The sequence below is a fragment of the Phoca vitulina genome, unplaced genomic scaffold (genome assembly GCF_004348235.1).
Source record: "Phoca vitulina isolate PV1807 unplaced genomic scaffold, GSC_HSeal_1.0 scaffold13, whole genome shotgun sequence".
NCBI lineage: Eukaryota > Metazoa > Chordata > Mammalia > Carnivora > Phocidae > Phoca > Phoca vitulina.
Genome location: NW_022589716.1, coordinates 45,458,201 through 45,479,882, shown reverse-complemented (window position 1 = coordinate 45,479,882; position 21,682 = coordinate 45,458,201). Strand labels below are relative to the sequence as shown.

General features: G+C 44.5%; 1 protein-coding gene and 1 pseudogene across 3 annotated transcripts in view; both read left to right on the top strand.

The window, feature by feature from the left end:
• RAB7A (RAB7A, member RAS oncogene family) overlaps window positions 1-17,944 on the top strand; it is a 128,930-nt gene extending 110,986 nt beyond the window's left edge. For all 3 annotated transcript variants that reach the window (XM_032412045.1, XM_032412044.1, XM_032412046.1), the window contains exons 3-6: window positions 1,086-1,212; window positions 10,533-10,751; window positions 12,487-12,615; window positions 16,472-17,944. In XM_032412045.1, coding sequence (XP_032267936.1) covers window positions 1,086-1,212; window positions 10,533-10,751; window positions 12,487-12,615; window positions 16,472-16,567 — 571 coding nt within the window. In that variant the 3' untranslated portion in view covers window positions 16,568-17,944. The remainder of the gene's footprint in view (window positions 1-1,085; window positions 1,213-10,532; window positions 10,752-12,486; window positions 12,616-16,471) is intronic.
• Window positions 5,158-5,896, top strand: LOC116636891 (annotated as a pseudogene).
• Window positions 17,945-21,682: the final 3,738 nt, after the last annotated feature.

Genomic DNA, 21,682 nt, shown 5'->3' with positions numbered 1-21,682 from the left:
GCTTGATCCCAGGACGCTGGGATCATGATCTGAGCCGAAGGCAGACGCCAAGTGACTGAGCCACCCAGGCGCCCCCTGAGGAGCCTTTTAAGAGTTTTCCATACCAGTGGGTTGGGCCTAGTTAGCAGTACTTAAATACACACATCTCTCTGTCTCTCTGTCTCTGTCCCTCCCTTGCCCTCCCTTACTCCTGGTGACTCTAGTGTGGTGTCAGGATTGAAAGGTATTGTTTTAGGCCCAAACTTGCCTGGAAAGAATCACCAAGTCTTTATTTGATTACAGATCTCCTGGCCTCTCCTCTGAAAATGCAGATCCAGGTGGCCTGGGTTGGAGAACACTGCCTTAAGCTATAACTGTACTACCAGGTCCTCTGCATATGAAAATGAGTGTGTTTCTCAGTGGGAAAGGAAGGCATTCCCTTGACTTTGAAGAAGCCTTTTGTTTATCATCAACCTGCCCTAGCTAATCTCATCACCAAAAAAAAAATCCACACATTGTCTCTTGCTGAGTTTTCTTATTGGAAAACATCTCTGGAGGAGCTTACTCTGAGGTAGATTCTGATTTGGTGGAATATTGATGCTTTCTCCACTTCAGATTTTAAACTTTGAAGCAGCAGGTGGCTGACTGGTGTGTATGTCTGCTCGCAGCCATTGACTTCCTCCTGTGCTATTACTTGCTTAGACTGAATAGCAACCCCTAAATGGAGAGACACCCAAGACAGCAGAGATATTTTTGGAATGGTGGAGTGATCTTATTGCTGTAGCTCCTTTTAGAAGGAGAGTATTTGCTGACATCTTTCTGGAAGGAAAAAGATAATACTAGGTTCTACCATCTGACTTGCTTGTACAAACTTAAAAGCAGCTTTTCAACATCTGGCCCATATCTGTACCCCGTATTTTTATCCCAGGAGAAAATACAACCTTGAATGAGTAACACTGGGCAGTTGGCTGGCACGGCTCTCTGTTGTGATTACAGTTCCTTGTTCTCCTTTAAGATAGGCAGGTATCTTCAGAGCTGCAAGGATCAGAATCTGTTTTCCATCCCTTGCTAGTTGACCTATACTTGTGGTTTTTCTCCAATTTCAGAGTTGGTAAGACATCACTCATGAACCAGTATGTGAACAAGAAATTCAGTAATCAGTACAAAGCTACAATAGGAGCAGACTTTCTGACAAAGGAGGTGATGGTGGATGACAGACTAGTTACAATGCAGGTAAGCACGCGTCTCCACTTTGCCAACCAAGCCTTGTTCATTCGGGCTGAACCCTTTTGTTCATGCCTAGGCATTTTCCCTCCCTGTTCTTCATTTCCCACTACAGTATTCATGGATAATTGGCCACAGGTAGGATTGCCAGATAAAATACAGGATATCTAGTATGACCCAGATATTGCATGAGACATACTAGAAATTTTTCATTGTTTTTCCAAAGCTCAAATTTAATTGGAGTTCCTTTTTTTTGCTGTTGGTTTGGTTTGGGTTTTTTTGTTTTTGTTTTTGCTGAATTTGACCACATACAGGCCTCTGTCTTGCTGTGTCTACAAAATGTCTAACTCATTCCTTTCTTAATATCCCTGCATAATATTTTAGGCCAAAATGTCTTTGGGTTTCTCCTAGATTCTTACAGTAGCTGTTCATGTAGTTTCCCTATTTTTCTGGCTCCTTTTAATCTGTCCTATCTATAGGCACCAAAGTTGTGTTTCTATTAAGCCAGCCTAGCTTTTTTGTGTATCACCTTAATCTTTTAAGATTTTCCCTTGCAACAATTAGGCTAAAATACACATTCCTTCATAGGAACTTTTGAAAGCCTTTGCATTCTGGCTACAAACTATTCTTCACTTTTTTGTCTTTTGCCAGTCCTTCTAAACCAAGTGCTGCTCTTACAAACCTGTCCTTGCATCTGTCTGCTTCCATCCCAGCCCCTTTGTCCCATCTTTGTCTTCATCCCGAAGTCTCCAACTTTTAGCCCAGGTGTTGTCTTCTGAAACTCCTACCTCCACAGCAGTTGTTCCTTCCTGTATTAAATGAGGTCCCTGGCAGACTAGGCCTCAAGAGACAACTATAATTCTTATCCCACTGTAGTCCTAGCAAACACCAGGCTCACTGAAATGTTTGAATGATCCAGGTGTTACAGGTAGAAGTTTTTACACACATGGACCTCAAGCTGTGACATGCTCCCAGAGGATAAGGACTCTTGAGACTTCCTTGACTCACACATCCAGGATGGAGTTAATATGGATTTCGCCTCCCACCTCCCCCAAGCATACACATAGAGATGTTCAAAACATGACTACAGTTTTAATAAGCCAAACTTGAGAGAAAAAGAAATTTCCAGGTTTCAGGAAAGAAGAGGGAACCGAAAGCTAGTGATAAGCTTGGGGGCTTCTGCCATGGTGCTTTGCAAGTTTATAACCAGGACTAGAGTTTCATCACTCGCCAGGGGCAGGAGATGTGACTACAAAAGGTAGGGGAACTAGAATTGAGAATCCCCTTGGGAAGATACACACACACACACACACACACACACACACACACACACTCTCTCTCTCTCTCTCTCTCTCTCTCTCTCTCTCTCACTCTCTCTCTCACTCACTCACTCAGTCTCACACTCACCCAGGACCTTGGAAAGATGTGAAAACAGGACCAAATACCCTCAACCCAAGGAAGTGGCAAAGCTCATGAATGAAGTAGGCTTGAGGCTTTGCCTCTTTGCTTTCTTGTTGGAGACTCTCAATCCCACTATGCTCATGTCTGGGTTCTGAGCTTATACTCTACATGGGACAGGAATGTTGACATAAACCCATAAATCCCTGTCATTCCTGACAAAAGCAGAGATAAGACCATTCTATAGGAAGACTTGCAACCTCAGGACAGAAGGTGAGCTCATAGCCACATGAGGAAATAATGTACCACAAAAAATGTTCACAATGACTGGAGATTTTTAAAAAAGGAATTGAAACCATAATGAAAAAGGATACTATAAAAAAATGAGGATATGGAGAACTTAGAACTTGAAGTGAAAACATAGTCATTGTGATAAACCAAATGAACAGTTAACCTACAGATTAAACACAGCTGAAGAAAACAGTAAGCTTTGAGAACTGAGCAAATTACCCAGAAGACTCAAAATTGCAGAACACCAAAAGCAAAATTAGAAGAGCAACTAGAGAGAAAAGAAGGATTACTTACAAAGGTTAACAGAGGAGTTCTCGGGGACGACAGGAGGCAGAAGGGAATGGAATGCCTTCAGGCTGCTGGTGTAAAGTACTACCTGCAGATTTTACATGTGCACCAGCCAGACTAAAAGCTGCTTCCTGTACCAGGAGAAACAGCTATAGAGCCAGGCTATGGCTTCGACAGCAGTGCGGGCTGATTCCAAAGTCAGAACCCAGCTCCTTCTGGGTGTGGGGCTATTATCATAGAGCCCCATGTACCCTACTAAGCTGGGACCCTGCAGGGCTGCACAGCTGGAGTGAACTCCAGCTGGAGAACCTCAGGTCACTGGAGTCTGGAAACAGCAGGGCAGAGAAGGTGTTCTGAAAGGTTGAAACAAAAGCCTGGCCCTCATGCTATTGCAGCCAGCCTGAAAGACTAGAAGTAAATGAAAACCATGATCTCTGGACAGAGTCATCATCATCCTAGATCTTGAGGAATCCTCATATTTTTCACGGGCTTTTAGCAGCGTGCAATAAGATAATCCAAATAAGAAAACAAGGCAAGAACCAATGGAAGGCTCCCTGATCATTCAGAGTGGTTTTTATATTTAAAGAAATAAGGCAATCTTATGTATCTGGAGAGAAGAAACTAAACAGGTGGTGTAGGTTAATAGAATTTCTAAAAATGAAATATAATAACCAAAAGGTGGGAATCCAAGAATGTTTTTAGCAGCAAATAGGACATGCCAGAAGAGGGCTGAAAGGAAGAATGATAGGAAAGAGAAGTACAAACAGGATTCAGTAGATAGGTCAGACTTCCTTTTAATCTCAAAAGAAAGAGAATAGATCAAAGATGGTATTTGTCGAGAATTTTCCAGGATTGATGTGGCACTAGTCTACAGATTCAGGAAGCCCAAATTCCAAGATGGATAAATAAAAAAGAAATCTCGACATACTATAATGAAATTGCAAAAACAAAAGACAAACTTGAAAGCATCTGGAGGAAAAAGATGACCTTAAAAAGGAACAGGAATGAGACTGACAGTTGACTCTCAACAGTAACAGTAGAAATCAACAGGCGGAATATATTCTGAAAGAAACCTTCAGCACTGTGTTCCGTCCCTGCTAAAAATATCCTGGAAGAATGAAAGCGTACATCCTTAGGTTCTATGGCAAAAATTCTAAAAGATGTACTTCAGACAGAAAGAAAGTGATTCCATTTAGAAAGGTCTGAGATAAGAAGATAAACTGAGATAAACTTTAATTGTATGCATATATTTATTGTTAGAATTATGACCCTAATAGTAAGAACATGTAACTTCCAAACTATCACAGAAAACCAGGATTAGACCTATGTAATTTAATGTGTTAGGGAAGATTAGTGGTTGCTGTGGATACCTTATATTGCTCAGGAAGACGCTAGAAATTCATCAATATTAAACATTAGATGGAATCAAGTATGCGAGAAAAATTTAAAGTTAACTTACTATGAAGCCATGGTAATTTAAACAGTGTGATATTGTCAGAGACATGCGGATCAAGGGAACAGAGGGCACTCAAGCAGGGCACACCTAGCTGGACACTGAGTAGAGAGGCGGCTTCCAAAAGAGTAGGGAAAGGGGGAGTTACACAGTCAGTGGAGTGGGCCCATGGTTTTCTATTTTGGGTGGGGAGTAACCAGAGGGTTCAAGACCTGAATGAAAAAAGTACAAAACGAAAACTTTACAAATTAAAATAATTGTTTTACCTTAGGTGTTTAAAATAGAGAAAGCACAAATCATAAAAGATTAAAGATCAATAGTAGACTACATTAAATTAAACATTTGAATAACAAGATTCCCAAATAATAAAAACCACAGACCAGAAAAAATGTTGATAATGCATAATAGTATCCAGTCAACAACCCCGTGGATAACTGGACAACAGACATCAACAGGCAACTATCAGAAGAAACCTTTAATGTCCAGTGGCTTGATTTCAGGGAATTACAAATTTAAAAAGGTGACGGGGGCAGGGTGACACTGCTATAGACACAGGGATCACTCCCTCCCTCCCTCTCAGTGCTATCAAAAGATGCTCTTTTGGAAAAATTTCCCAGCAGTTGGGTGGCTTAAAGAAACTCCCATGGTCATGTGACTACAGATACTTCTGGGGCTGGTTGAATAAAGTGGATGTCAGCCCTGACTGGCGGCATCCAAGTGGCTGTGCTGTTGGGCTGTGGTGTGCTACCAGGGCCAGGAGAGTTGGCAGAAGGACATAACCTCTCATCAGGCCCTCTAGACAAACAGAATTCAGGCAGTTGATGCCACTGCTCTTAAATCATGAGCATTGGATTTGATCACATGGAGGGCTAACAGCATGCTGGAAAAACAAGGTCATGCAAGTGTCATTATATTGAGCCTGACTGTTCGGAGAGACTTTGTAAAGTTAAAAATTTACATAAAAGCATGTTGGAAATAATTTCATGTGGATGTATCACAGACAGAGGCATCGTTGCTCTGCATCACTTAAGAAACCTCAAGTGTTTGCTCTAAAGTGATCTTCCTGGACTAAGAGAAAAAGAAAACCTTGTCCAAGCCTTTGAGATAGGACCACCTTCTCTAGAACTAAAATTAGACTTGAAGTAAAATAATAATATTCAGTAAGTGTCTTATTTCAAATGGCAGCATCTACAGGTGAATGGATAAAGATGTGGTACTCACCATAAAAAGAGTGAAATCTTGCTGTTTGCAACAACATGGATGGGCCTAGAGAGTATTATGCCCAGTGAAATCATTCAGACAGAGACAAATACCATATGGTTTCTCTTATATGTGGAATCTAAAAAAACAAATGAATAAACAACAACACAAAAACAGACTCCTCAGTACAGAGAACAAACTGGTGGTGGCCAGAGGGGTGGGGGTGGGAAATGGGAGAAATAGGTGAAGGGAATTAGGAGGAACAAACTTCTGGTTATAAAGTAAGTAAATCATGGATATGGGGGGAAAAGTGTCCTATTTCAATATAAAGTATCATTTGAAATTATTTTTTTTAAGATTTTATTTATTTATTTGACAGAGAGAGAGAGATAGTGAGAGCAGGAACACAAGCAGGGGGAGTGGGAGAGGGAGGAGCAGACTTCCCGCGGAGCAGGGAGCCCGATGTGGGGCTCAATCCCAGGACCCTGGGACCATGACCTGAGCCGAAGGCAGATGCTTAACGACTGAGCCACCCAGGCGCCCCTCATTTGAAATTATTTAGATATATTTATCATCAATAGAACTAAAAGGTGGTCATACCACAACATTTTAAAAGCAAAGAGTCCCTCATGTAGAAAGTAAATATTCAGACATGACATACTGAAATTAGAGTTGGAAGTGAGAATTTATGTGCATTTTAAGAAAAATGCAAACCCAGATAACCTTTTAATTCTAATATATTCCTCATTTTATATAGATATGTCTTGATGTAGATAGAGTTCTTCAAAGTGATTTAAATGTATAACACAGATATTCTTTTTTTTAAGATTTTATTTGAGAGAGAGAACACAAGCTGGGGTGGGGTGGCAGAGAGGAGGAGAGGGAGAAGCAGACTTCCCACTGAGCAGGGAGCCTGGCTCTGGGCTCAATCCCAGGATCCCGGAGTCATGACCTGAGCTAAAGGCAGACATTTAACCAACTGAGCCACCAGGAGCCCTACATTTTACTTTAAAGTTAATAAAGCATGTTGCTATAAATGTATAGACATGGGGGAAAAAAGGCTCACAAAATCAAGCTTTGGCTGGAATATAGGGAGTAGAATATTGTCAAGTTGATGGTGGGAGTGTATCAGTGCAGCCCTTTTCAGTAGAGACTACCATTTTGCTCTCCATTGTTGAGCATGCACAATTCTCTGTCTAGGAAGAGAGCCTAGAGAAACTTAGCTCTGGGCATAGGAAGAGAAGTGTAGGAAGAATGCTCCTTGCTGCTGAGATGACCAGGGAATAGAGTGTATATATTAAGGTAGTGGAATGCTATATAGCCATTAGCCTTTGGAAAAGGAAAAAAAGCAAGTTGCAAAAAGATGTACAGGATCATACTATTTATGTAGACCGTTAACTCTTCAGGACCCATTCACATCTAGGGAGGAAGGAAAGGGAATGCTGTGAGGAAGGGTTAACTCTGTTTCTTTAAAAAAACAAAAACAAAAACAAACTGACATTACTGTGGCAGTGTTAATATTTGTCACATTAGAGTATGGGTAAATAGATATATGGGTGTGCTATAAAATATTAAAAATTTTAAGAGATCACAGTCATAGGACTTTACGTTTCTAGGTGTGAAGATAAATTAATTTTTTAAAGTTGCAAAGAATAACTGCGCAGTTTTTCAACTTCACTTCTTAATGCCTTACTTTGCCTTCTCTGTTATCTGAGTTCCAAGTACCCGTTTGGTTCCAATAAGAGTCGTAGAGTTTAGGGGCGCCTGGGTGGCTCAGCCGTTAAGCGTATGCCTTCGGCTCAGGTCATGATCCCAGGGTCCTGGGATCGGGCCCCACATCGGGCTCCCTGCTCAGCAGGAAGCCTCCTTTTCCCTCTCCCACTCCCACTGCTTGTGTTCCCTCTCTCGCTGTGTCTCTCTCTGTCAAATAAATAAAATCTTAAAAAAAAAAAAAAAAAAGTCATAGAGTTCTCCTCTTGGGATTCTGTCCTAAACAAGCAATCGGAAATATAGAAGAGGCTCTGTAAGTTAACATTCATTCCTGAGGTCCTTAAAATTGTGGAAATTTGACAGCAATATGTTTTTAAAAAACAAGAGTGAAATTGTTCGCTGAGTTTGTTGGGCAGCAGTAAAGGTGGGAGCTCCTGTCAGAGAGTGCTGTGATGTGTCACTTGGGCAGAGAGGAGTGATGGGGAGGGCACACGGCGTGATGCGTGGTGTGAGATTTCAGCTACGTAAAACGCCACAGCCTAGATAACTAGAATAACAAATGAGCTAATGAAGATGCTCTCTGTGTGGGAGGGTGCCAAGTGTTTCAGGGGGTTTTTTAGCTTTGGCTTTACTTACCCAAATGTTTACGTAGTAACAGTGTTACTTCTCTAATGGAAAAAAAAAAATTTTTTTTTTTTTTAATTTGTCCAAGCCTAGATTTAAGTTCTGGTTTTTTTCCTACTTTCTCTTTATAGAAATAGTTGTCTGTTTCTACTTTCCTTATTGTATGACCAGGCTCTTGCGTCCCCCTCCATCGATCAGTCTCCCTGTTACGAGAAAGGGTTCATTTTTTCACTCAGAGACACATACTCACTGTAGGACATTGGGAAACCAGAAAAGCACAAAAGCAGACATCACCCGCAGTCCCTCTACTGGGTATCCACTGGCACCGGAGATCGAATTTTGTCTGCATATGTGTGCTTTGTTTGTTGTAGTGGGGGTTGCATTTAGTTCCCCATCCTGATGAGAGGCAGGGAAAATAATTGCCTTTGAGTTTGTCTTCACCCTTATATCAAAGTCATCGTCACTTCCTTCTGGTTCTATTTGAGTGGCTGCTTCTTTTACCAGTGGCCTGAGCACTCCTATGCCACACACAGACATTCATGACAGCCTCCTACCTCTACTATACAGTCAGGCTGACCTCCCATGGCTGCTAGGGCATGTCCTATTTTAGAAAGATTCTTCCCAGAGTGAAGTGCGTATAGATAGTTTATGTAGTGGTTGGGGTTTCCTGGGGATGGAGTGGGCTGCCAAGGTCAGGCTCCCTGCTCTCACAGTTGTGGCCAAGAGTCCTGTCAGCCATGTTTTCATGTTCTGGTTATGGAGGGTCATGCGCATTGGAAGAAAAGGCTGAGGCGGGTTTCTCAGACCTGTCCTCCTCATAGGAGTAACACTTGGGCTCTTGGGGACTGTTCATTGACAGAAAGCTGAAATGTGCACTTTTGCTCAGCCCTGACATTGGTAACCACAGTAGCCCCCTTCCAGCATGCTGTTGGCCTGAGCTATTCTTGGCCAGTCTGTGGGCCAGAGTTTAGAGTTGTGTAGTCCTATTGCTTTACTGGACCTTCTCTAGGGGGTTCTAATGCTGCTGTGTCCAGCCCTCCAGTCAGTATCTAAGTTCTGGCTCCGCTCCTGTTTGCTGCACTGTCATTTGAGCCGGTCCCCAAGAGTAAATCAACTGTCTGGATTTGCACAGGTTTTAGGACTCCTTTCAGAGAATATTTTGGGAGGTGTTAGGGGATTTAGTAGAACATCATGAGCTTTGATTACGTTGGTAGTATTAAAGAAATGTGAATCCCAGATTACTGCCCTGTCCTGTTATTTCTCTTGTGCCTATTTACTTATTCTAATCAAGCATCATAACCTCGTCTTATAGGGTGCTCTTCCTACCTGAACTGGGAGCTCAATCTGTGTATGGCCTAGGGACACTTGACGGGTTCCCCAAGTGTTCTGCATCAGTTGGAGGGAGGCAGGACTGACCGCCTGAGAAAGCCTTCACAAAGGAGCTCAACCATCCTTCTGCAAAATTTGGTTCTGGAGATAAAGCTATAGTGGCCCAACCCACACTCCCATTTTGGTTCAAACCCTGGGCCTTTGGGGTAGTTGGCTGGTGATTTGGACATAAAATTGCCATTTATTTGGGTTATAAGGGATGGCCCAAGTTCTTATGTTGTTCTGAAGTTAAGTGGGTTCCCTGCAAACAGTGAATCCAACAGTTAAAGACCCATGTCAGCTAGAAGTAATGGTATGCTGCTTCTGACCCCCACTTTCTTAAACCAGATGACTTGCTGGGGGTGTGGAACCATTCCTCAGAACACTCACCATCTCTCAGGCTGACCAGGGTGGCCTTGTTAGGGATCTAGGGCAGTAAGGAAATCCATCCTTGCTCTCGAACCTAGCATGGCAATGAACGATATGAAGTTCTTTGAGCTAGGCAGTAGTACCTGGTGTTCTTTTGATTAAAAGCTGGCTTTCCCCTCTATTCTAAAGTATGTCCTTGTTGTCTTTCCCTTCATCTCTCTCTCTCAGGGGTTTTTGTTTGCCTTTTTTTTTTTTTAATTGAGTCGTAATATAAATAAAACATTCTGATTTTTTTAGGTAAACTTTATATATAGTACAATATGTAGATTTAAATGTACAGTTCAGTGTGTAATTATGTCCCTGTATTTCCATCACCCCCAGAAAGTTCCCAGGGTACATAAATGTTAAGTTTATATCATGAATTTTACATAAATATCTATTCATGGAACCACCGCCAAGATCAAGATGAAAACATTTTCTAGCAGAGTTCAGACTCGTTGTCTGCTTCCTGAATTCTGAAACCTGAAGTCGCTTGTCTCTCGGTGGCTCCATAATGCAGCTCGTTTCCTCTGGCATCCCCCACTCCTAGTGCTGTGCCCCCCAAGGAATAATGTTTTATCTCTCGCAGATCTGGGACACAGCAGGCCAGGAACGGTTCCAGTCACTTGGTGTGGCCTTCTACAGAGGCGCAGACTGCTGCGTTCTGGTATTTGACGTTACTGCCCCCAACACATTCAAAACCCTCGATAGCTGGAGAGATGAGTTTCTCATCCAGGCCAGTCCCCGGGATCCTGAAAACTTCCCCTTCGTTGTGTTGGGAAACAAGATTGACCTCGAAAACAGACAAGTAAGTGCTAAAGATAGTGGGAATCCTAAATGTGGAGGCTTATGAATCTACCCTCATTTAGGTCGCGTGGCTCCTGGGCCTTCTAAAAGTGGCAGCTAAGTTTCAGATGACAGGGACTGGTTTTAGTGGGTGGTTTGTTTTGTTTTGTTTTAAGATTTTATTTATTTGACAGAGACAGCGAGAGAGGGAACACAGGCAGGGGGAGTGGGAGAGGGAGAAGCAGGCTTCCCGTCGAGCAGGGAGCCCGATGCGGGGCTCGATCCCAGGACCTGGGATCATGACCTGAGCCGAAGGCAGGCGCTTAACGACTGAGCCACCCAGGTGCCCCTGTTTTTGGTTTTGATTGGTAAAAAGCCATGTGCCTTAAGGACCAGTCCCCAGCATACCTCTGTGTATGTGTGCCCCCATAGTGGGGTAGAGGGGAGGCATAACTAACTAGTTACCTGCCCAGTCCTTGGAATCGGGCCTTGCTTCCTAGTCTAGTAAAGGCATACCGTTTTTGCTTCCCCTGTGGCAGAACGGGCAGTGAAAGTCTACAGTGCTATTCCCTTTGAAATTATGCCAAGAGAAGAGCAAGTCCACTTTGTGGAGTTGCCTGTACTGGCCATCATTTTGGTCCCTATGAAATAATTTGACTTGAGGCCGGTTGCAGTCTGCATTTTGGTCTTTTGGATTTAAAGGCAGACTTGCATTTAAAGCCTGGCTCATGCACTTTTAATTTGGGAATATTTCTTGGAGTCTGAATCTTCACTTACATAACAAGAATGCTCTGGGATCAGATGACAGTGTACCCAGAAGCCCTGGCACCCAGGAGGAGCTTGGGAAATGGTGGCTTTCTAGTTGGCCGGTTACTGTTTTCCTCTCTATGAGAGACACTGGCTTCTAAGGTGACTTGTGGTTTGGTGGGTTCTATGCAAAGCCCAGAATGGCTCCAGAAAGGTACCTGTGGGAATGTGAACTACCTTCCGGTCAGCACCCTTTGAGGACCAGGGCCCACGAGACCTGGTTTAAATCCCCATGCTGTCTCCAGCCGGCTCTCACTTTGGGCCATTGTCTTTGCCCTCTGAGCCTCAGTTCTCCTTCTGTACTCGAAAGGAGATAATTAGATTTTGTCATTCTCGAGTGCTCCTGCACCTCAGGGGCCTGCCTGGATCTCCATGTGTGCTTTGGGCTTCTGAGTAAAATTGCTCTGGTTTACTTTGAAATAGCATTTCTCTTGGGAGCATAGACTCTTAATTATAGCTTGGTTTATTTCTGGCCATTGATCTCTTTTTCTCCCTTAGGTGACAGTCCTCTCATGCCTGGAAGTGGGCTAGGGGTGGGGAATTAGGGTAGGAGAGGCAGGGCTGTCAGTGAGAGCTGCAGACTTCGGTGGTACGGGTGATGTGACACTAGCAGTAATGGGGATGGGACTGCAAACCTTGAGACCAAGCTGCCAGGCATTTCCTGGGCTGGGACCTCTGAGGTCCCAAGAGAAACAATTCAGTACTTCCCAGGCTAGCTGCTTACTCTTTCATCGTCTGCCTGTAAGTGTAGCTAAGGGTCAGAACCTATGGACTGTAGAATGGGCTTGGGTTTGAGGCCTAGCGGTATTACACAGAGCCAGCAGCATGACCTTGGCCAGGCCTGCAGCTCCCTTCCTCGAACCCCCGCACACCCTCATCCCCGGTCTGCTCCCTCACCCGTGCTAGCTGCCTCTATCGGGAGCACACGTACACCCTTCTTCCTCTTCCAGGTGGCCACAAAGCGGGCACAGGCCTGGTGCTACAGCAAAAACAACATTCCCTACTTCGAGACCAGTGCCAAGGAGGCCATCAATGTGGAGCAGGCGTTCCAGACAATTGCACGGAATGCACTTAAACAGGTGGGTCTCTTGCAGCTGTCTGGCTCCCTCTGGTGACTGACCATCAACCCAGCCCCTGCCTGGCTTTCTTGTCCTTAATCTTTCTTAGCTCTTTTTTCTATGTAGCCAGAAGAACCCGTGTGTTTATCTGGGAAGGCAATGAGGCATTCTGCTAAAGCTTCCAGAAATTCCACTTGTTTGTGAATAACCTATACAATGCAAGGGCAATGAAGACAGGCTGAGGCCACCCTTATTTGGGTATGTTCTTACTCTCTCTGCATGCTGTTAGGAGATGAGACCACTAGGAGGCCCTTGGTCAGATGGCTCCTACTGAAGGAGGGGATAAACTTGAATTCAAATCCCAGGTCTGCTACCCATCATTAGACCTAGTTTTTTTTGTTGTTTGTTTTTAAATCATTTCTGAGCTTCCATACCCTCCTCTGTCAAATAATACTTGATTTGGAGGGTGGTTGTGAGGATGGAATGAGATGGGCTTGCTCTTGGCATTCTCATAACTGGTTATATTGGATCACCAGATCACCAGAAGGAAAGCTTAACCAGAAGTTCTGGGAACTGTATTCCTTGAGTGAGGTGTTCTTTCTGATTTATGTTGTTTACTCAGCTGTTCCCAGAAAAAGAGACTGTTACTTCTTGTTGACATGAGGGAGTTGAAGGCTCTTTTGATTCAGCAGCTCTTTGGGGGCCAGTGAGTTAGGACAGATTGTGAGGCACCATCAGTCATCTGTGATGGTCAGACTTGGGGAGCGGGTGAGTGTCAGGTGAGGTGCACACCAGAAGATGCGGAGAACATTTTAAGGAAGCACGTGGTGGCTGTAAAGGGCAAGGCAGGTTCTGCCAGCTCCAGGAAACTGGGTTTATAGAAGGTACCAGTTCTCAGCAGGACAGGGCATCTGGACCTGTGGGCAGGGAAGTACCTGGAATGGGTTGTTCCAAGGGCTGGAGGCTGCACTGAGTGTTCCGTGATGAAAGAAATCGATCCACCCAAAACACTAGGAGAGCCCTCACTGAGCAACACTGATAAACAGGATGCAGGCCCAAGGCCTTTGCCTCCCCCTCCCCCCCCTTCCTTTAACCCACCTTCACACCTAGGTCAGTAACTGAATATGCTTTTCCTCGTGTTCCTACACTTGCATGCAAATCTAAACAGGTCTGGGGAATTGTCTCCACCAGCTCCCTGCTGACTGGCATCACCAACAGTTTTTCTCTCTGAATATTGCTGTCCCTGTAGCCTTATTAGAATGTTTTTTTGTTCCTACACGCTAGCCTCTCAGGAGTAAGATTGTTAGATTGAAAGGTACGTGCGCTTTCAAAAGATGGTGCCAGATCACTTTCCTCAAAGGCAGTCATACTTCAGTCCTTCTCTTCCTGCTCAGCAGCAAATGGCCGGCACCGTGTGGGGCCCTGCTGCCGTGCGGCCAGTCGTCGGGCCCCCCTGCTGCACACCGCCAGCCCGTGGCACTGGCCTGGGCGCCCGCCGCTTCCCGTGAGCCTTCTGTGAACCGGAATTAACTTGACCGGTATGGCAAGTGACTTTTCCAACTCTGCTGTCTTTCTGGGGCACCGAAAAAAGTAATTTTTGTTAGGTGTGTCATTTTAAGTGTCTGGGTTTCCTGTGTCTGGATTATTTGTTGTCTAATTCAGTTGAAATTTATTTTGGCTTATGGCAGGAAATAGGGACTCACCTTTTTTCTTTGAGCGGGATAGCCAGTTTGTTTCAATTATTAGCAGCAAATTGTTAAATAAACCACTTTCCCCAGTGGACTGAAGCATTACCTTTGTGTATTTAATGCTCATGTATATTGGGATCTATTTTTGGTCTTCCAAAATTGGGTCTTCCCAGTCTGTTTGGCAGCGTGCATGTTCCTTGCCTGGACCGTCTTGATTTGACTGCCTTTATATTGTAGTCTGACCTCTGCTGACAAGTGACTAGTGACTGACAAAAAGACTTTTTTGTGGGGTTTTTTGGTTGGTTTTGGGGTTTGTTTGGGGGTTTTTTTTGTTTGTTTTTTTTTTTTTTGCTATTTTGGTGCATTTTCCATTTAGACTGAGAATTTTATTCCAGTTCCACCTTTTTCCTTCCTCACCCTTCCCAAATACAAAACCTTATTGAGATTCTAATTGGGATTGTGCATCAGAGCTCTTAGTAGTGTGCTTTGGGTACCATTACAAAATATTGCAGACTGGGTGGCAAAACAGCAGGCTTTTATCGTCTCTCAGTTGTGGAGACCAGAGGTTTATAATCAAGGTGCCAGCAAATTCAGTTTCTGCTAAGGGCTCCCTTCCCCATTTGCAGACCGCCGTCTTTCTCCTGTCCTTGGGTGCGTGGCTTTTCCTCTGTACTCAACAGCAAGCGCGAGCAAGTGGGAACCCCCACTCTCTGGTGTCTTTTCTTACAAGGACACACTGATCCTGTCAGATCAGGGCCCCACCCTTTATGACCTCATTTCACCTTCATTACTTTCTTAATCCTAATACTAGCACACTGGGGATTAGGATTTCAACATAGAAATTTTGGAGAGACACAGACATTCAGTCCGTAACAGCTATTATTTTAGGTTTTGTGTGCTGTCCTTCAGTGACACTGTATCACTTTTCACATCCTTTGCCTTTCATATTAAATATACTCCTAGGTGCTGGTGGGAATGTAAAATGGTGCACCCACTTTGGAAAGTGGTCTGGCAGTTCCTCAAAAAGTTAAACATGAAGCGTCACTATATGACCCAGCAATTCCACTCCTAGGTGTTACCCAGGAGAAACAAAAATCTGCACACAAAATCTTGTACATGAATATTCATAATAGCATTACTCATAATAGCCAAAAAGCAGAAATAACAAATGTCCCATCAAGTGAAATATCCAAAATAGGCAAATCTGTAAAGACGGAAAGTAGATGTCCAGTGGTTGCCAAGGCTTGGGGGTGTCTGGTGGGGCTGGGGAATGACTGCTAATGGGTGCAGGGTTTCTGTGGGGTGAAGAAAATTTGTGGAATTAGTGGTGATGGTTGCCCAATTTGTGAATACACTAAAAACCACTGAATTTATCTCAGTAAACCTTTTTGTTTTTTTAATGTGTATTCTTAGAGGTTTTTATTTTTATAGAACACTGCCTGTCACATAGGTGCTCAGTGTTGAAGTAACAAACTGTTTTCCGGCACCAGGAAGTGGAAAGCTGCTCCTCACTAGACACATGTTATTTCAGCAAAAAGTCACACTAAACTGACCACGGTCCATCTCCTATGACCTCTCACCACAGTTGGTGATAAAATTCATCCATAGCTGGTTTCTAAGTATGCAGCATTTAGAGGCAAAACCCTCCTAAACCTTTGGAAAAAAAAGAAAATGGGCCATCAGTCCAGAAAAATGAATGGCAAATAGGGAACTAGAGGAATGTTTTGGGACTGAGAGGGCAGGTAAGCACTCATGCTCCAGCCCACACTTGCCTTGTGGAAGTGCTAAGAGCTGCCAAAATCCAGCCCATGTTGAAGTCTGACTTCCAAAGTGTTGGTGATGAGACGATAAGGAGCACGCAGAAAGCATTTGTGAGCTGGCTGTGGTCCCCAAGCCACCAGATCTCCATCATGATGATGGAGAGCATGAGTCAGCTGTGTCCTGACTGCTCAGTATCGATTGCAGCTCTTCCTGCTCCGTTTCTCTCTTCACATTGTCCCAGGGTTGTCACAAAACCTGTTGTCCCCTTGCTCAGCCCTTGAGAGTTGAGCACCTTCTGCCAGAGCCCTCCCTTCACTGCCGCGTCTGTCCCCCAGCCCCCTGCCCACCGAGAGCTGTGGAAGAGCACCGCTGAGCTCGGAAGTTCCCTATACCCTGAGTAACAGACCTTTCTCTCTCTCCCTGCCCAGGAAACAGAGGTGGAGCTGTACAACGAATTCCCCGAACCCATCAAACTGGACAAGAACGACCGGGCCAAGGCCTCAGCGGAAAGCTGCAGTTGCTGAAGGGGCAGTGAGAGCAGAGCACAGAGTCCTTCACAAACAAAGAACACACTTAGGCCTTCCAACACAAGCCCCCTCTCCTCTTCCAAACAAAACATAAAGTCATCTATCGAATCCAGCTGCCAAAAGAAACCCCATCAAACACACTCACCCTTACACACACACACACACACACACACACAGCCCTGATACAAGCAGACAGACTCCAGCCCAGGCCTGTGATGACTCCATCGGGGTCTCCCCACCCACCACATCAGCCCTTGTACGGCAGCACGACAGGCAAGCTGTAGAAATCGTTCTGGTGTGGAGTCAGCATCGGAAGCTTATTCTTTTTGTCCACTGGGGAGAGAGAACTGTTTACAGTTAATCTGTGTCTAATTAGTTACCTGATTTTTTTAACGGTCTTGTGGTCTTTTTACCCCCTACCCCCACCCCTCCCTCCTGTGAAGGCTACCACTTGGGAAGGCTGGTGCCCCATGCTTCATTACAGGCTCACACCCAGTCTGATCAGGCTGAGTTTTGTATGTATCTGTTAATGCTTGTTACTTTTAACTAATCAGATCTTTTTACAGTATCCATTTATTATGTAATGCTTCTTAGAAAAGAATCTTATAGTACATGTTAATATATGCAACCAATTAAAAATGTATAAATTAGTGTAAGAAATTCTTGGATTATGTGTTTAAGTCCTGTAATGCAGGCGTGTAAGATGGAGGGTTGAACCCTGTCTGGATTGCAGAGTGTTAGCAACTCAGAATGCAGAAGTCCAGCTAGAGGCAGTATTCTGTACAGGAGACACAAGAATTATGTACGCCTTTTATCAAAGACTTACGAGCCAAAAAGCTTTTCATCTCTCCAGGGGGAACACTGTCTAGTTCCCTTCTGTGTCTACATTTTCCAAAAGGTTGATTTGCATAATACAGTGGTGTGTGCAATGGATAAATGGCTGTTGTTTCAGAAATTAAAATTCTCATTTTTCCTCCCCCCCTCTCCCCCCCCTCAACTGCTCCACACTTCAAAACTCCCCTATTAGGTCAGCAACCTGCTGATTAAGAGGAAAAGGAAAATCCTAACAGATCTGTCCTAGTGATTTTACCTTTGTTCTAGAAGGCACTCCTTTCAGGGTTGTGGTATCCTTAGGTTAGCAAACCTTTTTCTCCTTTTCCCCACCAACTCCCAGTATTGCCCACTATTCATTAACCTGTTTCTTTGGTATGGAACCCTGGCAGTTCTGCACCCTCCCTAGGATCTGCCCCTGCATTGTAGCTTGCTTAACGGAGCACTTCCTCTTTTTCCAAAGGTCTACATTCTAGGGTGTGGGCCAAGTTCTTCTGTAAAGAGATGAACGTGATGCCAATAAAATGTAACAAGAACAAAGATCATCTGCCTTTGCCCTGTCTTTTTTCCTTCTTCTAGACCCTTGGCTCAGTAGAGACCGTGTTAGCTAATCATAGCCGATGCTTTATCAAGCCAAAGAGCCCTTCATAACTGGGCACATGTGGTGCCTTTGAGGCAGAAAGACCTTGTCACGTCCAGCCCTACAGTGCCTGTCCCTAGTTTTTGGTTTTGGTGTTTTTAATCATATTGATGGGGTGTGGGGACTCTGAATGGAGAAGACATTGTCCCTGTGGAGGAGCAACTATGGACTGTGCCTGGGGACCGTGCACAGCCTGTCGGGTATGAGCGTGATTAGCCTTTGTGCTCTTTCGTTCTGTTTTGTAGTTGGCGTAGTTGCTAATACTTAGGTATCATATTTCTGGATTTCTGATTTTTCACAGGAGAGGAAGATGTGGCAGCAGGGGGCCCTGTATTCCAATATTATAGGTCACCAGCTGGAACTGAACATATGCCACCTAGAACCAAATTTATAGAATAGTAGTGTTTCAATCAGGGTTGGTGTAGGTTTTGCTTCTAGAAATGCCCCCATTGACTAAGCCCTTGGATTCTCCTTCGCCACACTTTTCTACATTTCCACTTCTCAGGTTCCTCAGTTGGTTCCTTTCCCCGTGCCTACTCTTGGCTCAGTTTGTTTGTTACAAATAGCATTTTCAGAAGCTCACAACTGGGGCACCTGGGTGGCTCAGTCGGTTAAATGTCCAACTCTTGGTTTTGGCTCAGGTCACAATCTCATGGGTCGTGAGATCGAGCCCCGCATCAGGCTGTACGCTCGGCAGGAGTCAGCTTGGATATTCTCTCCCCCTGCCCCTTCCCCCGCTCTCTTTCTCAAATAAATAAACCTTTTAAGAAAAAAAAAAATAGAAGCTCACAATTAAAACTCCACCATGGCTAGTGCCTCATGCCCTAGATCTTCTCTGGTTTATGGATCTGTGTGATGCTCACTTCTACAAACCAGGCTCCTATTCCTCGATCATATTCGCTGGTCCTAACCTTAAATGTGACATGGAAATGGACCTTGACCTCTGATCACAACCATCAGTCTAAAACTGATAACCATCCTGATGTTGACTTCTTTCATTTTGAGATGACCACTTACAGTAAGAGGTAATGGCTGAGAGGCGCCTGGCTGGTTCAGTCAGTTGAGTGTCCAACTCTTGGTTTTGGCTCGGGTCATGATCTCTGGTTCCTGGGATTGAGCCCCGCTTCTGGCTCCCTGCTCAGCAGGAGGCCTGCTTCTCCCTCTCCCTCTGCTGCTCCCCCCCCCAACACTGCTTGTACGCTCTTACTCTTGCTCTCTTCCAAATAAATAAATCTTTTTTTTTTTTTTTTTTTTTTTAAAGATTTTATTTATTTGACAGAGACACAGCGAGAGAGGAAACACAAGCAGGGGGGCATGGGAGAGGGAGAAGCAGGCTTCCCGCCAAGCAGGGAACCCGACGTGGGGCTCTATCCCAGGACCCTGGGATCATGACCTGAGCCGAAGGCAGACGCTTAACGACTGAGCCACCCAGGCGCCCCCCAAATAAATAAATCTTAAAAAAAAAAGGTGAATTGAGATGAACATGTGTTGCTGTGTTTCCATTCATCTGTTTGCTCAAACAAGAATTTTGAGAAGAATGGAAATGAATTTGTTGCACTAATATAAATTTGTTTAAATAGTATGCCTTAGGGACACCTGGGTGGCTCAGTCAGTTAAGCAGCTGCCTTCAGCTCAGGTCATGATCCCGGGGTCCTGGGATTGAGCCCCACATCGGGCTCCCTGCTCAGTGGGGAGTCTGTTTCTCCCTCTGCCTGCCGCTCCCCCTGCTTGTGCTCTCTCTCTCTCTGACAAATAAATGAAATCTTTTAAATAAATAAATAGTATGCCTTAGTTTGATCCAAATTCACTGTCTCACAGTATGAATGTGTATTGCAGTGCTTACTTGCAGTTTACTCCCAACAATCTATAAGGAGTCTGGGGCTGTTTGTTGCATTAATAGGAATTCTTCTTTTTTTTCTTTTTTTAAAAGATTTTATTTATTTGAGAGAGAGACAGAACACAAGCAGGGGAAGAAGCAGAGGGAGAGGAAGAAGCAGACTCCCTGCTGAGCTGAGAGCCAGACGTGGGGCTCTATCCCAGGACCCTGGGATCATGACCTGAGCTGAAGGCAAACGCTTAACCGACTGAGCCACCCAGGCAGGTGCCCCTGATTTTATTTTTTATTTATTTGACAGAGCATGTGAGCACACAAGCAGGGGGGAGAGGGAGAAGCAGGCTCCCCACAGAGCAGGAAGCCTGATGAAGGGCTCAGTCCCAAGACCTGGAGATCATGACCTGAGCCACCCCGGTGCCTTACACTAACAGGAATTCTTATCCAAACTCCTAATCAGATCGATCCTAATTCCTCCCACTTCTTAAGAATATGCCTTTGAGATGAATGTATATGTTGCATTGCTTATGTTCATGTTAGTTAATACTAGCCAGCAATAAGGTTTTGCCTTTAGGAAGAATGTCTGAGACTGAGCTTGTTTGAACTAAAGAATGATGCTTTTCAATAGCACTAATTAGATTCATGCTAATTCACTCTACCTCAGAGAAATAATGTGCCAGAGAGATGAACATATGGAGCACACTTCTTGTCCATCTTGGTTTATGCTAACATGCAGTTAGGAGTTTTGTAAATCAAATAATTGAGACTGAGCATGCTTACATTAATTAGACTCCTCTTAATTGGCTCAAACTCTCAGAGCTGGCTGTTGAGGTGAATGTATATTGATGAGTTTTATTCATCTTGTTTCACTAATCCTGACCCAAGCCCTGATGCTAAGCCAGACACACTCCAAAGACCTGTGATTTTTGCCCCCAGCCTGACCTTGCACTTGAACATGACCTTGATATTGAACCTCTTAACCTTCATTGTGACCTTGACAACCTTCCTGTACCTCACATTGACTTTGACCCTTCCTTGCTTTGAAAGGACCTTGAAACTCATTCTGACCATGTCTCATCCTAATTGTTTTGTTTTTTTTAAGATTTTATTTATTTATTTGACAGAGAGAGACACAGCGAGAGAGGGAACACAAGCAGGGGGAGTGGGAGAGGGAGAAGCAGGCTCCCCGCAGAACAGGGAGCCGGATGTGGGACTCGATCCCAGGACTCTGGGATCATGACCTGAGCTGAAGGCAGTCGCTTAACCAACTGAGCCACCCAGGCGCCCTGTCTCATACTAATTGTAAGTTGACCGTGTACTTTCCTCAAACTGGATCTTTTTTTTTAAAAGATTTTATTTGAGGGGCACCTAGGTGGCTCAGTCGGTTAAGCATCTGCCTTCGGCTCAGGTCATGATCCCAGGGTCCTGGGATTGAGCCCTGCATCAGGCTCCGTGCTCAGCAGGAAGCCTGCTTCTCCCTCTCCCACTCGCCTGGCTTGTGTTTTCTCTCGCTGTGTCTCTCTCTGTCAAATAAATAAAATCTAAAAAAATTAAAAAAGATTTTATTTGAGAGAGAGCACAAGCAGGGGGAGCGGCAGAGGGAGAGGGAGAAGCAGGCTTCCCACTGAGAAGGGAGCTGAACGCGGGACCCTGAGATCATGAGCTGAGCCAAAGGCAGACGCTTACCCAACTGAGCCACCCAGGTGCTCCTAAACTGGATCTTTTCCATGAACCCAGCCTTGACCCACCCTGCCTATGAAATAATCTTGGACTTGACTTTATCCTTGAAACTGCCCTTGATCCTAACCCT